Source organism: Mustelus asterias, chromosome 14 (genome assembly GCF_964213995.1).
Source record: "Mustelus asterias chromosome 14, sMusAst1.hap1.1, whole genome shotgun sequence".
NCBI lineage: Eukaryota > Metazoa > Chordata > Chondrichthyes > Carcharhiniformes > Triakidae > Mustelus > Mustelus asterias.
The window spans coordinates 89056472-89072429 of NC_135814.1; the positions used below are offsets into that span (position 1 = coordinate 89056472).

Sequence of the window (15958 nt, forward strand, 5' to 3'; positions counted from 1 at the left end):
AGACCAAAAGGAATTTACAGTTGAAATGAGCTCAACCTGAATCAGGCCAGGAAGAGAGTTCTGGTGGAAAGGATAAATGGGGTAGCCAGAAGAACTTTAAACTAGATAATGTTTTGTATTTTAATTATGTTTAATTGTACTTCTGTTCATTCATTTTACAGGATGTGAGTGTTGCTGGCTAGGCCAACATTTATTCCCCATCCCTAGTTGCCCTTCAGAAGGTGGTGATGAGCTGCCTTATTGAATTGCTGCAGTCTCTGAGATGTAGGTACACCCACATTGATGTTAGGAGGGAATTCCAGGATTTTGACCCAGCGACAGTGAAGGAATGGTGATATATTTCCAAGTCAGGATGTTGAGTGACTTGGAGGGGAAACATTTTGCTGCTCTTGACCTTCTAGATAGAAATGTTGTAGTGGTTGTGGGTTTGGAAGGTGCTGCCTAAGGAACCTTGCTGAGTTCCTGCAGTGCATCTTGTAGGTGGTACACATGGCTGCTACTGTTCATTGGTGGTGGAGGGATTGAATTTTTGCGGAAGGCGTAACAATCAAGCACGCTGCTTTGTCCTGGATGGTGTCAAACTTCTTGAGTGTTGGAGCTGCACCCATCCAGGCAAGTGGAGAATATTCTATTACACTCCTGACTTGTGCCTAAAGATGGTGGACAGACTTTGGGGAGTCAGTAGGTAAGTTACTCACTGCCGGATTCCTAGCCGTTGACCTGTTCTGGTAGCCACAGTATTTATATGGTGAGTCCAGTTCAATTTCTGGCAAATGATAACGCCCAGGATGTTGATAGTGGGGGATTCAGCAATGGTAATGCTGTTGAATGTCAGGGGTCAATAGTTAGATCCTTTCTTATTAGCGATGGTCATCACTTGGCATTCGTGTGATGCGAACGTTACTTGCCACTTGTTAGCCCAAACCTGGTTGTCATCCAGGCTTTGCTGTGTTTGGACATGGCCTGCTTCAGTATCTGAGGAGTCATGAATGGTACTGAACATTGTGCAGTCGTCAGCGAGAACCCCCACTTCTGACCTTATGATGGAAGGTCATTGATTAAGCAGCTGAAGATGGTTGGCCATTTACTTAAACCCCTATTAATAAATTTAGACTGAAACAGGAGGTGCCTGCTTGTTATGTGTAACTCTGTAAATAAATGCTTACAAAAGTGTGTAAAATTGGCTCCAGATCTCATCTCCACCAACTGGCTTTCTGGAATAGAACTGTAAAAGGAGGGACAAGCTCCGGTGGAAAATATAGTATAAGTAATTGTTCAAGACTAAATGAAAGGAAAGAGAGTAGATAATTGATGGCCGTAAATATTGCTTTAGGCTATTGATAAAGAAACAGCTAAAAGGTGTAAAGTAATTACACAGGAAAGAGAAATGAGAAGTAGGTGGGTAACAGCACAGGTCAGGGTGTGTGGTGTATAAAATAGGAAACAAAAAATCCTGCATTATCTGAAAAAGAAAAGGCAGGTTAGTTTTTCAAGCATAACCCTTTTCTGATGTTGGGCCTGCAGCAGTTCCTGTTGTACGATCAGTTCACATAGATGTCCCTGGTTACTTTATCCGGGTATGTGTTGACACCAGGATTTTAAGAATATCCACACTGTCTCGCCTGGAACTGAGAAGAGCCCTGAGTCGTGCAGTTCTGGGCTTGACAAAGTAGAATGTCCCTGGTTTTGATTTCCACTCTGTAAGAGAAGGTCAGTCAGGCCATCCACTGCATCGGAGTACATGGCAACAACATCCAGCTTCAGTGACATAACACAAACACCAAGATGTTATAATCACTGACACAAAAACATTGCAACTACAACAGATTCTTGGCACCACCTCAACAAGAAAAGATATTGGTTTCCCACCAATGTACAAAGGCAATCCAGCCACAAAACCAGGGTAATCCACAGATTATGCCTTTGAATTCTACACAGATGCATATATTGGAGAGTATAGGTATACCAGGAGGACGTTTTCTTGTATATACCAGTGGAGTACAGTACTGAGTGTGCAGGGCTGTCACTGCATGTCACTAGAGTCCTGTACTGGTGGGTACAGGTTTGTCACTATAAAACTGTGGTACTGCACTGGGCTACAGGTCTGTCGCTGGTGGAGACAGCAATTTGAGGTTATAAATTAAATGTATCATGTAAGTAACAAATCGCACAATATTAACATGCATTGGATTAAGTGTGATTTATATTTTCTATATTGGTAACTAACTGTTAAATAAGTCCTGGGACACCACCAAATACAATTTCAAATGATAAATTAAAGTTGATTGGATTTTGATCTCTTACAGCATGACATTCCATACTTCAGGATGAAAATGGTTTGGGAGATTCTCCACAAAAGGTTGCTGTGATGTCCGGCAATTGGTAGGGACATTATTAAAGATGAAGCGGTAATGACTTAAGTGCATCTGTGCTGGCTTTTGCATGGACAGAAATGTGCCAAACGCTGGACTTTTACTCGAACCTGCATTTCCCACCATGTATTAAACGAGGATGGAATAAGGTACAAGTTGCCATTATCCTCACCCACTCCTCATTGAAGTTTTGTGAGTATTTGAAGATGACAAATAACAGAACTAAGTTCACGGAGTCTGAACGGAACATTCAGCTCGACTGTCCCTTTTTGACAAGGCCCCAAACAAAGGTGGTGACCAGAACTGTGTTTCAGTAATGCACCTAACAGCAATAAAACCTCCAGAAAAGTGGTGTAAGGGTTTCTTGTCTTCCCACCTTTCCAAAAGTGTGTGCAGTTTGTAATGCCATCAACTTAATGCAGGTAAACAAAGACCCTTCCTTTCCCAGACATCTGGAGCGAGTGTTACGTTTTTTAGGATTGGCTGGTGCAGTTGTCATAATGGTAATACAGTCGCTCCATTAGTGCAACAACTGCATCTGAGTGGAACCCAGTGGATTGGTAATTCCTTTGGATATTGTACTCTCTTCCAATGTTTTGTCTACTAAAATCTCTATTTATGACTTTCACATTTAATAAAGTTTATTTTGTTTTCATGCTATGGCTTTTGGTATTGTCATTGCTGTGTTAGATCTATGATTTGAACTGAACTGAAGGCAGTAATACAGCTTTTTATACTGTTTTTAACTGTAGTGTGCGTAAATGTGAAAAGTTTTATGTAGAAGCAGTATAGCAGCTTCAGATGAGTATTGGGTTTTTTCTATCATATAAATTTGTTCCCATTAATGAATCTCTGTAGAGAACCTCAAACCCAGTGTTTTGCTGAAGGGCTGCTCTCAGGAATATTCAACAATGTTGCACGTCGTGATGAGACATGGGTCCGAATATTCAATTCTCCATAAAGTACATAATTTGTGTGGAGGAATTTTCTATAATTTGCAGCTTCTACTTGTTGGTTTCCTGAACCGGGGGTAAAGGCAATGAGAATGTAGAATGAGGGGAGGTCAGTTAACCCATTCAATTTGAATGGAGGCCATGGCAATAACACCCAGCTTCAATGATTAATAGAAGCACCAAGATCTTACAATTACTGACAGAGAAGCATTGTAACTACAATGGAGTCTTGGTATTACGAATCAACATCTACAAGAATAGCAATACTTTAGGTCCCCGTCCCCCCCACCCGCCCCTCCCAAAAAAACACATTTGACCCCTTGGTTCCTGCAAACTGTTGCCCCATTTCCAAATTCCCTTTCCTCTTAAATCCTGAATTTGTTGTCACTTGCAACACGGTGCCAATCTTTAAAGGTTTGAATCCTTCTAATCCGTGCCCTTGCCACGGCGCTGAAACAGCCTCTAAGATAAAAATGGCATCCTAAGTGATTGTGATCATGGTAAACTATCCCTCCTCATCTATCTTGAGTTGTCTTCAGCTATTGTCGCTATTACCCTCCACCTCCAATGCCTTTCCTCCATCATCGATGAAGCCCCTTCCACAGGTTTAACGCAGCAAAAACGAATGCTCATGTGATACTGGAACTGAGTCCTTCAGTGAGGGAATTGAAACCCTGACTTCTTAGCCTTGTAACTTCTAGCAGCCCTCAGAACAGTTTGAAGTGATAACAGCTTCCCAGAACACTAGGGAGAGAGAGAAACACTGCTTTCAGTCTGATGTCCATTCCCTTCTAAATTAAAACTGCTGCGAGCCAAACAGAAAAATAAACCTTAAATTCACTAGGAAGGAAAAAAACTGTCCAGAACACATGACGTGCCAACCAGTCTTCCTCCTAACAATGCATGGTCATAAAACAATTCCAGAAACTACCTGAGGCCCATAGTGAAAATAAACAAAACCCCATTTAAACCGTTGAAGCAGCAATAAAAGGACTTCTCCAGACAACTTGGCAGTAATGAGAGAAAAAAAACTGAAAAGTTCTGTTTACAACAGCAGAGAACATGATTTTTTAAAAAACATTTCTTAAAGATACACCAACGTCACATTCCTAACCTACACATCCTTGGATACTAAGAGCCAATCCACCTAACCTGCACATTTTTGGACTGAGAGAGGAAACCAGAGCACCCGGACAGTGGCCTATAGTTAATCCTTTCCCCCAGTGTTTCCAACTGATGGGAAGTCACCTGGACACTGCTTTGCACTTCCCTTGCACTAAGGCTATATGAGTGGGAAACCATCAAACTACAGTGTGAAGGGAGGGGTAATCCCATTCCGTCCACAGCATCAACTGCATAACTATTTGATTTTATTGGGAGAACTTACAAACTCCACACAGTCACCTGAGGCCAGAATTAAACCCAGGTCCCTGGTGCTGTGAAGCAACAGTGCTAACTATTGTGCCACTGTGTTGCCTCCCAATTTGAAATGCTATAAACTGCCTTGATGGAATTTGAACCTAGTCCCCAAAACATCCACCTTGACTTCAAGATTACTAATCTAGTGACATTACCACTACACCATCATTACAACCTAAACTACTGTCTGCTACTGCCTTCATTCCCCACCAGTGATTTTGTTCCCTTCTCCATGGCTATTGCCCGAGTCTGACCCAGACTAATGACAATCTTGCCATCCTAATTGACCCAAAATGAGCGACTGTGCCTTATAAATTCTTGGAAGTGCAGGGTCGGATTAAGACAAGTCAGCATGGATTTAGTAAGGGGAGGTCGTGCCTGACAAACCTGTTAGAGTTCTTTGAAGAGATAACAAATAGGTTAGACCAAGGAGAGCCAATGGATGTTATCTATCTTGACTTCCAAAAGGCCTTTGACAAGGTGCCTCACGGGAGACTGCTGAGTAAAATAAGGGCCCATGGTATTCGAGGCAAGGTACTAACATGGATTGACGATTGGCTGTCAGACAGAAGGCAGAGAGTTGGGATAAAAGGTTCTTTCTCAGAATGGCAACCGGTGACAAGTGGTGTCCCGCAGGGTTCAGTGTTGGGGCCACAGCTGTTCTCTTTATATATTAACGATCTAGATGACGGGACTGGGAGCATTCTGGCCAAGTTTGCCGATGATACAAAGATAGGTGGAGGGGCAGGTAGTATTGAGGAGGTGGGGAGGCTGCAGAAAGATTTAGACAGTTTAGGAGAGTGGTCCAAGAAGTGGCTGATGAAATTCAACGTGGGCAAGTGCGAGGTCGTACACTTTGGAAAAAAGAATAGAGGCATGGACTATTTTCTAAACGGTGACAAAATTCATAATGCTAAAGTGCAAAGGGACTTGGGAGTCCTAGTCCAGGATTCTCTAAAGGTAAACTTGCAGGTTGAGTCCGTAATTAGGAAAGCAAATGTAATGTTGTCATTTATCTCAAGAGGCTTGGAATACAAAAGCAGGGATGTACTTCTGAGGCTTTATAAAGCACTGGTTAGGCCCCATTTGGAGTACTGTGAGCAATTTTGGGCCCCACACCTCAGGAAGGACATACTGGCACTGGAGCGGGTCCAGCGGAGATTCACACGGATGATCCCAGGAATGGTAGGCCTGACATACGATGAACGTCTGAGGATCGTGGGATTATATTCATTGGAGTTTAAGAGGTTGAGGGGAGATCTGATAGAAACTTACAAGATAATGAACGGCTTAGATAGGATGGACGTAGGGAAGTTGTTTCCATTAACAGGGGAGACTAGGACGCGGGGGCACAGCCTTAGAATAAAAGGGAGTCACTTTAGAACAGAGATGAGGAGAAATTTCTTCAGCCAGAGAGTGGTGGGTCTGTGGAATTCATTGCCACAGAGGGCTGTGGAGGCCGAGACGTTGAGCGTCTTCAAGACAGAAATTGATAAATTCTTGATTTCTCGAGGAATTAAGGGCTATGGGGAGAGAGCGGGTAAATGGAGTTGAAATCAACCATGATTGAATGGTGGAGTGGACTCGATGGGCCGAATGGCCTTACTTCCGCTCCTATGTCTTATGGTCTTATGGTCTTATCCACTTGTTCGCAAGACTGCCTACTTGCATAACATTGCCCATCTCCATTCCTGACTTAGTGGATCTGCTTCAGAAGCCCTCATCCATGCCTTTGTTACCTGTAGACTGAAAATTCCAGTGCTCCCCTGGCTGGAACTTCATCTCGCATCCTGCATAAACTCAATCTTATCCAGAACTCTGCTGCCTGCATCCTAATGGGCAGCAAGTCCTGTTCAATCATCATATGTGTGCTCATTCACTAATTTTGGATGAAAATGCAGCAATATTATGATTTTTAAATTCTTATTCTTGTTTGTACCAGTGGGCTCTTTATATCTTTAACATTTAGAATCCATACAGTGCAGAAGGCCCTTGAGTCTGCACTAATTCCCCGACAGCATCTTGCACAGGCTCACAGCCCTCATCCCCGTAAACCCACACATTTACCACTGCCAATCCATCTAACCTACACATTTTTGGATGCTAAGGGTCAATTTAGCATAGTCAATTAACCTAACCATTTTTTATTCATTCGTGGGACATGGGTGTCACTGGTTGGCCAGCATTTATTGCCCATCCCTAGTTGCCCTTGAGAAGGTGGTGGTGAGCTGCCGCCTTGAAGCGCTGCAGTCCATGTTCTGTGGGTTGGCCCACAATGCCATTAGGGAGGGAATTCCAGGAATTTGACCCAGTGACTGTGAAGGAACGGCGATATATTTCCAAGTCAGGATGGTGAGTGGCTTGGGGGGGAACTTGCAAGTGGTGGTGTTTCCATGTATCTGCTGCCCTTGTCCTTCGAGATGGAAGTGGTCGTGGGTTTGGAAGGTGCTGTCTAAGGATCTTTGGTAAATTGCTGCAGTGTATCTTGTAGATAGTACACACTGCTGCTACTGAGCGCAGTGGTGGAGGGAATGGATGTTTGTGGATGTGGTGCCAATCAAGCGGGCTGCTTTGTTCTGGATGGTGTCAAGCTTCTTGAGTGTTGTTGGAGCTGCACCCATCCAGGCAAGTAGGGAGTATTCCATCACACTCCTGACGTGTGCCTTGTAAATGGTGGATAGGCTCTGGGGAGTCAGGAGGTGAGTTACTTGCTGCAGTATTCCTAGCCTCTGACCTGCTCTTGTAGCCAGTGTGTTTATGTGGGGAATCCAGTTGAGTTTCTGGTCAATGGTAACCCCAAGGGTGTTGACAATGGGGGATTCAGTGATGGTTACACCATTGAATGTCAAGGGGTGGTGGTTAGAATATCTCTTATTGGTGACGGTCATTGCTTGGCATTTATGTGGCGTGAATGTTGCCACTTGTCAGCCCAAGCCTGGATATTGTCCAGATCTTGTTCCACATCTGCACGTCTTTGGAGTGTGGGAGGAAACCGGAGTACCCGGAGGAAACCCATGCAGACACAGGGAGGATGTGCAGACTTCTCACAGTCACCCAAGGCTGGAATTGAACCTGGGTGCCTGGTGCTGTGAGGCAGCAGTGCTAACCACTGTGCCACTGTGCTGCCTTAACACAGCTGTTAAGGACAGGAGGGGTTTTAATTTAAATAGCCCCGATTTTTCCCCTCTTCCCTCCCACACTGTCCGTAAACAGGAGTTTTGATTCCTCTTCCCCCCCCCCCTCCCCCCAGCCTGGTTATAAGCGGTGGCATATTTCCCAACCCTCAGTTTTGGTGTGATTAATTTCTATTAATAACCCCACAACAAACTTGAGATGGGGTGAATTCAGAGGGTTAGTTTTTTCACAATGTGGTGGGGGGAGGGTGTCAATACACAGCCCCTTTATGCATTCATACAATAAACGAGGAGTAGAGAAAGAAAGATTTGCAGGGAAAAGACCACAGAATAAAGAATTATTGTTTCATGTAAGTCCAGAATCAAAGTCCAATGGTGTATTCCTTCATTTGAGGTCGACAGGTTAAAACTGATGCTGGATAATTCACTTTTCCAGTAGCAATGGTGTCCATGATGAGATAGGAATGCAGAGACAAATTAGGCGATAGTACAGAAGCTCCTGTAGAAACGGTGTGGATAAGGTCAGGCATTCGGACCTGAACAGACCTTTTTTCTGTGCTGCTGCAAGCTAGATGGAAAATGGTAGACTGATTTCCAGTGAGGAAATAGAGTATAATTGGTTCTCCCAGCAAGGGGGGGTCATATCACGTGACTCCCGCCACTACACATGACCCTTGACAAAGGGTATGTGTTCCTTTGGGTTCCTGAGATTGTTCGTATTCCAAGTATTCAAACTTTGCAAGGAAGATTGAAGGATCCTTTGTCCTAGCCGATGACTCAGCACCAGTTGCCAGGCTTGGCTTGTGAAATTTTATACAATCCCTACGGTGCAGAAAGAGGCCATTCAGCCCATTGAGTCTGCCTCAACTCTCTGACAAGAGTATCTTACCATATCCCCGTAACCCCACACGTTTACTATGGTTAATCCAACTAACCTGCACAACTTTCAGACTGTGGGAGGAAACTGGAGCACCCGGAGGAAACCCACGCAGACACTGGGAGAACATGCAAACTCCACACAGACAGTGACCCAAGCTGGGAATCGAACCGTGGTGTTGTGGGGCAGCAGTGCTAACCACTGTGACAACATGCAACCTTGATGGAGATGGCCTTTGTTTAATTTCTTTTGAATTTCACTTCTGTAGTCCATAGTGGTCGGTTGTGTCTCTTCAGAGTTAAAGAGGTGTAAATCTCGGCATGCTGCCCTGATAGCTCTTTTTTTAAGGTCACTGCCACACATAGCTTCATTCATTTTTTTAAGGTCATTGTCCAGTTTTATTTATATTTCATAAAATATAGTGTGAAGTCTTGGCCCTGTTATACAGCAAACATTCTCTCGCACAAGCGCACCATGGCTGTATTGTGTGCAAGATGCACTGCAACAACTTACCAGTGCTTCTTTGACAGCACCTCCCAAACCTGTGACCACCACCTTAAAGGACGAGGGAAGAAGGTGCATGGGAACACCATTATCTACAAATTCCTCTCTCAGCTATGTGTCAAACCAATTTGGATATGTATTGCCTTTTCTCCATCACAGCTGGGTCAAAAGAACCCAGGGTCAAATAACTGGTATGTTCCAATTTATAAGCACAGATAGGTGTTAACGGGTTTTGAGAGGTCAAGATGTGAGCCACTCATAACAGAGTACCCAACTTTTGCCTCGTTCTTGTATCCACAATGTTGTTATGTCTGATATGGTTCAGCTTCTTTTCAATGGTAATAGCTGAGATATTGATTGTGGAGGCCATATTCCACAATGATTGCATTAAAGGATGTTTATCTGGTGTCTGACTTTTCTTTGGAGGTTTATAATGTCCCTGTCCATTAGTCCATGAAAGAATGATTATCCATATTGATCACCCTGTTCTGGGTAGCTACTGTTTTGGTGGACCCTCGGACTCTGCTAAAGGGGTGAGCTTATAAAGAAGCAAATGACGTCCATTCCTTTCAATAGTTCCTATGTGAAATGGACTTTGACAGTTTCAGGTATGAGATTCCACGAGCAACATGTCAGGGCATGTTTCCAATGCAATCTATATGATGCCTTAGCGGTCACCTTACACTTTCACACATCAGGTAACTTGTCGCAGCCATCTTTTTGTTCAGCTAAATTCATTTTTAGCTGAAAAGAATAACATTTGATTTATATAGTCTATGATTTCTTCATTGTCATTGGGTCAAGATTCTCAATCCTCCCTGCCCCCCCTCAGAACAGAATCTTGTGTTTCAATGAGACCACCTCTCATTCTTCTGAACTCTGGGGAGTAGAGCTAAGTAAAATACTTATAATGCTGGGAATCTGAAATAAAAACAGAAGTGCTGGAAATACTCAGCAGATCAGGCAGCATGCATAGAGTTTAAAAATAGGGAGGTTATGCTGAAACTATATAAAACTTTAGTTAGGCCACAACTAGAGTATAGTGTGCAGTTCTGGAATCCACATTATAAGAGGGATGTGATAGTACTGGAAAAGGTAGAAGAATTTTACCAGGATGTTGACTGGGCTGGAGAGTTTTAGTTACGAAGAGAGATTGGATAGAACACGGTTGATTTCCTTGGAGCAGAGGAGACTGAGGGGGAAACATGATTGGGATGTATGAAATTATGAGGAATATAGATAAAGTAGACAGGAAGAAACGTTTCCCTTTGCTGGAGGGACCAATGACTAGGAGGCATAGAATTAACGTAAGGGGCAGGAGCTTTAGAGGGGATGTGAGGAAAAACATAAGAGTGCTAGGAGTCTATAACTCAGTTTGAAAGGGTGATGGAGGCAGAAACCGTCATAACATTTAAGTAGTTAGATGTACGCTTGTGATGCCAAAGCATTCAAGGTTATGGGCCAAGTGCTGGAAAATGGGATTAGAATAGTTGGGTGGTTTGTCTTTGACCAGCACAGACTCGATAGGCCTAAGGGCCTTTTTCAGTGCTGTAGACCTCTATGACACAGAAGTTTAACAACACCAGGTTAAAGTCCAACAGGTTTATTTGGTAGCAAAAGCCACACAAGCTTTCGAAGCTCTAAGCCCCTTCTTCAGGTGAGTGGGAATTCTGTTCACAAACAGAGCTTATAAAGACACAGACTCAATTTACATGAATAATGGTTGGAATGCGAATACTTACAACTAATCAAGTCTTTAAGAAACAAAACAATGGGAGTGGAGAGAGCATCAAGACAGGCTAAAAAGATGTGTATTGTCTCCAGACAAGACAGCCAGTGAAACTCTGCAGGTCCACGCAACTGTGGGAGTTACAAATAGTGTGACATGAACCCAATATCCCGGTTGAGGCCGTCCTCGTGTGTGCGGAACTTGGCTATCAGTTTCTGCTCAGCGACTCTGCGCTGTCGTGTGTCGTGAAGGCCGCCTTGGAGAACGCTTACCCGAATATCAGAGGCCGAATGCCCGTGACCGCTGAAGTGCTCCCCAACAGGAAGAGAACAGTCTTGCCTGGTGATTGTCGAGCGGTGTTCATTCATCCGTTGTCGCAGCGTCTGCATAGTTTCCCCAATGTACCATGCCTCGGGACATCCTTTCTTGCAGCGTATCAGGTAGACAACGTTGGCCGAGTTGCAAGAGTATGTACCGTGTACCTGGTGGATGGTGTTCTCATGTGAGATGATGGCATCTGTGTCGATGATCCGGCACGTCTTGCAGAGGTTGCTGTGGCAGGGTTGTGTGGTGTCTTGGTCACTGTTCTCCTGAAGGCTGGGTAGTTTGCTGCGGACAATGGTCTGTTTGAGGTTGTGCGGTTGTTTGAAGGCAAGAAGTGGGGGTGTGGGGATGGCCTTGGCGAGATGTTCGTCTTCATCAATGACATGTTGAAGGCTCCGGAGGAGATGCCGTAGCTTCTCCGCTCCGGGGAAGTACTGGACAACGAAGGGTACTCTGTCCACTGTGTCCCGTGTTTGTCTTCTGAGGAGGTCGGTGCGGTTTTTCGCTGTGGCGCGTTGGAACTGTTGATCAATGAGTCGAGCGCCATATCCTGTTCTTATGAGGGCATCTTTCAGCGTCTGGAGGTGTCTGTTGCGATCCTCCTCATCCGAGCAGATCCTGTGTATATGGAGGGCTTGTCCGTAGGGGATGGCTTCTTTAACGTGTTTAGGGTGGAAGCTGGAGAAGTGGAGCATCATGAGGTTATCCGTGGGCTTGCGGTACAGTGAAGTGCTGAGGTGACCGTCCTTAATGGAGATGCGCGTGTCCAAGAATGCAACTGATTCCGGAGAGTAGTCTATGGTGAGCCTGATGGTGGGATGGAACTTGTTGATGTCATCATAGAGTTGTTTCAGTGATTGTTCACCATGAGTCCAAAGGAAGAAAATGTCATCGATGTATCTAGTGTATAGCATCGGTTGAAGGTCCCGTGCGGTGAAGAAGTCTTGTTCGAACCTGTGCATGAAGATGTTGGCATATTGAGGTGCAAATTTGGTCCCCATGGCTGTTCCGTGTGTCTGGATGAAGAACTGGTTGTTGAAGGTGAAGATATTGTGGTCCAGGATGAAGCGGATGAGATGTAAAATTGCATCTGGAAACTGGCAGTTGTTGGCGCTGAGCACTGAGGCCGTTGCAGCAATGCTATCGTCATGACTCATCGTCATGACCTCTATGACTCCATAGCAATGCCTCATCTCCCCCCTTCATATCTTTGACATTAGGAATTCAGGCAGTCTGGAGGTCTTGTCTTGCCACATCTTGTTTGACAACAGTTGAATGTTCCAGGTTGATGATGACTCTTCGGTGGAACAAAGGAAAGATAGCAATATAATAGGTTTTGTGCAAGTAAAAGGTTACAAGTGGTGATGGAGAATAAAAGGGAAGGTCTGTCATGGGGTAAGGGCAGAAGAGATTAAATGACAAATCACTTTGTAGTAATGTGAAAAATAAAGAAACCAAAAGATGTGTCCAACTGGCTGGATCGTAACAAAGTGAATGTTGACAAAAGCACTAAGACAAAATGGAGGCAAAGGTTATGATCCAAAATTGTTGAACTTGAGAGAGTATAGGTTCAATTTACTCAGCCTCTTGTCATCCCAGGTTCAGGGAGCTGGAATGGAGATCAGAGCTGCTACGCAAAAAGAGAAGAGAGGTTACGAATGAAAAGAGCATTAAATGCTGATTCATGGCTGAACCTTCAGGAGGATGCTACACTGGTTGGGTGGAGACCATGATTGTCTTCACCTCTTCTGATGGCCAGAGGAGATTGAGAGCTCGAAGAGAGAGAAGGGCTGATTTTGCATAGTACACATCAGCTCCATGATCTGTTTATTGCCGTACACAAAGGATTCCTGTACCATCCCAATGACTGGGAGTTGGATACCCCTTGTGCCATAAAGTGAGATGTCTGTCATTCAGACCCAGAAACATGGGAGCCATAGTTCCTCGTCAGATAGGACTGTCGCTCCTTCACTTGAATCTAATTTAAATTTGATTAGATAGCTGTTCACCATGATGTCTGCATTCCAGAATGAAGAACCACATCATCTGCTGTCATCCAAGAAGAGGCTTCTGGGTCACTGGGCTCAATCTCATGGATGGCTTTTGGGTTAGTTGTGTGTGCAGGGTCTTGATTTGTACAGCTCACCAAAATGTTCCTTTCTGTGGCAGTGGAAGCACTGGGCAGTATTTGCAGGGCATTGGTCTTTCCTGTGGGGCACCATGCACTGCAGCACTGGCAAGGTCATTTGGCAGGGTGGTTCAGGGGTAACCTATCCTGACTTGGCTGGTCCCTACAATATATCTGTGGCTTGTTATAGTGGACTGAGGTGATATTTCTCTCCCATGAAGTGTTCTGTTCTCTGAGAAGGGTCCTGTGCTTGTCACACAGCTCAGAGAATCTAACCAGCAAAACAGCCCTGTCGAGTGTAAGGGCGAATCATCTGCTACATCCACCATGATTTTGTCTTGGATGATTTTGGATTTTATGTTGCCATATTCGCACTCTTCTGCCATATGGCGGAGATGATTGATGAAGGAACCGATAGGTTCCCCAGGCTCCTGGACTCTCCTGTTAAATTTGGCGTGTTCGACGATTTTATTGGATCTCAGGTTGAAGAAAAGGTCAAAAGATTAAATTTAGCAGATAATGACTTGTCTGCAATTGGGGCTCAATGGAATAAAAAAGTGTGCTGATTTGTTCTGCTTCAGATTTTTACATTTAATTCTGCAGCAGTGCTATACCTCAAAAGTCTCCAATAACTCCAATTCTAGGAAAGGTCAAAGCCATAGGTGAAGCCTATTGGAGGTTGGAGAGGAGAATTGTCATCCATATTTAAAATTCTTAAAGTGCATGGGTAACTTTAAGACTGAAAGGGGTTTCAAAATGACATTGCCAGTTATTGATGAAGGGATTTTCGCATGCATCCCAGCTTTGCCACAAATTTCAAAATATCATAGAATAGAATCATAGAATCCCTACAGGGTAGAAAGAGGCCATTTGTCTGCACCGACCACAATCCCACCCAGGCCCTATTCCTGTAAACCCACATATTTACCTTGCTAATCCCCTGACACTAGGGTCAATTTAGCATGGCCAATCAACCTAACCCATACATCTTTGGACTGTGGGAGGAAACCGGAGCACCCGGAGGAAACCCATACAGACATGGGGAGAATATGCAAACTCCACACAGACAGTGACCCGAGGCTGGAATTGAACCCGGGTCCCTCTTGCTGTGAGGCAGCAGTACCAACCACTGTGCCACCATGCCACCCAATGACACTCCAATGAAGAAGGAGAACCCAAAATGGCTGCCAGGTTCAAGGGCATCCAAAGGACTTCTCACTCTTCATTGGCAGGCTGCAGGTCAAGGGGATGCAATCCTCACTGGCCAGGAGGCCGAAGAATCGTGAGGCACTCAATGGGGAAAAAAATCCTTCGTTGAATTGTTTTTTTACATTCTGCTCTGAACCTGGGAGCTATCTGAGGGGGAAAGCCAAGATGGGATTCAGGACAGCAATTGAAATTAACAACAATGTTTCAGCCTGATATGATAAAAGAGAGGATTCTCTTTTAGAAATTTAAAAGAGGATTTTCTCTTAGAAATTTAAAAGAATTTTCTCTCATCCTGCAGGCTCTGGTTGGTTCATAGAATCATAGAACCCCAACAATGCAAAAGGAGGCCATTTGGCCCATTGAGCCTGCACCAACAAAACTCCCACCCAGGCCCTATCCCTGTAACCTCACCTACATACCCTGCTCGTCCCCCTGACACTAAGGGGCAATTTAACATGGTCAATTAACCTAATCCGCACATCATTCAGACTGTGGGAAGAAACCTGAGCATCTGGAGGAAACCCACACAGACACAGGGAGAACATGCAAACTCCACACAGTCGTCCGTGGCTGGAATTGAATCTGGGTCCCTGGCGCTGTGAGGCATCAGTGCATCTGCTAGCTTCCACAGGGGATTCAGTGGAGTTTTCTGCCTGAGTTTAAACTTCTACCTTTTTCCAGCTTTTAGGCTCTTGTCTCTGGGGCTTCTCTGGTGAATTTCTGGAGTGAGCTTGCTTCTGTGTAGAAAGCATTGAAAGTGTCCTTTTCTTTAGTCCTTCAGCATTGTAGTAAGGATATGGAGTTTATATTCCTTACTGCTACCATGATGGATTCTACTGCTGTTGCCATGCTATATTCTGTTGTCACTATCCTTGAGAGATACTGCTTGGACACCATGAAGCAATCTTGTGTAGGTTACAAAGAATTCTTTATTAACAAGATTGAACTATGTACATATTTACAGTAGGTATAGAGAGGACTCCATACTGGGTCCTTACACATTGCCACTCATCTCTAGACTGGCCCTGCTCTAGGTCATGTGCCTTCTTATATCACTGTGAGCGGTACATGTACTCCATTTAATTTTAACTCTTTAGGTACCAGATCCTTCTACTACAGTTGTGTTACATTTGCTGACTTCCAATCCGCTGGGACTGGCTTGAATCTAAGAATTTTGGAAAATCATAACCAATGCATCCACTTTTTGGACCCATGGATGCAGGGCATCAGGTCCCGGGGGTTTGTTGGCTTTTAGTTAAGTTCCTCTCGTACGTATCTAATGTTGGTGAGGTGAGACTTCACTCTAAGC

The 15958-nt window shown here is 44.4% G+C and overlaps 1 protein-coding gene across 4 annotated transcripts in view; it reads left to right on the plus strand.

Annotated features, from left to right (window-relative positions):
- Positions 1 to 3032, plus strand: part of LOC144503857 (sentrin-specific protease 2-like) — a 54903-nt gene extending 51871 nt beyond the window's left edge. For all 4 annotated transcript variants that reach the window (XM_078228841.1, XM_078228843.1, XM_078228842.1 and 1 more), the window contains one exon: positions 2307 to 3032. In XM_078228841.1, coding sequence (XP_078084967.1) covers positions 2307 to 2369 — 63 coding nt within the window. In that variant the 3' untranslated portion in view covers positions 2370 to 3032. The remainder of the gene's footprint in view (positions 1 to 2306) is intronic.
- The last annotated feature ends 12926 nt before the right edge of the window (positions 3033 to 15958 follow it).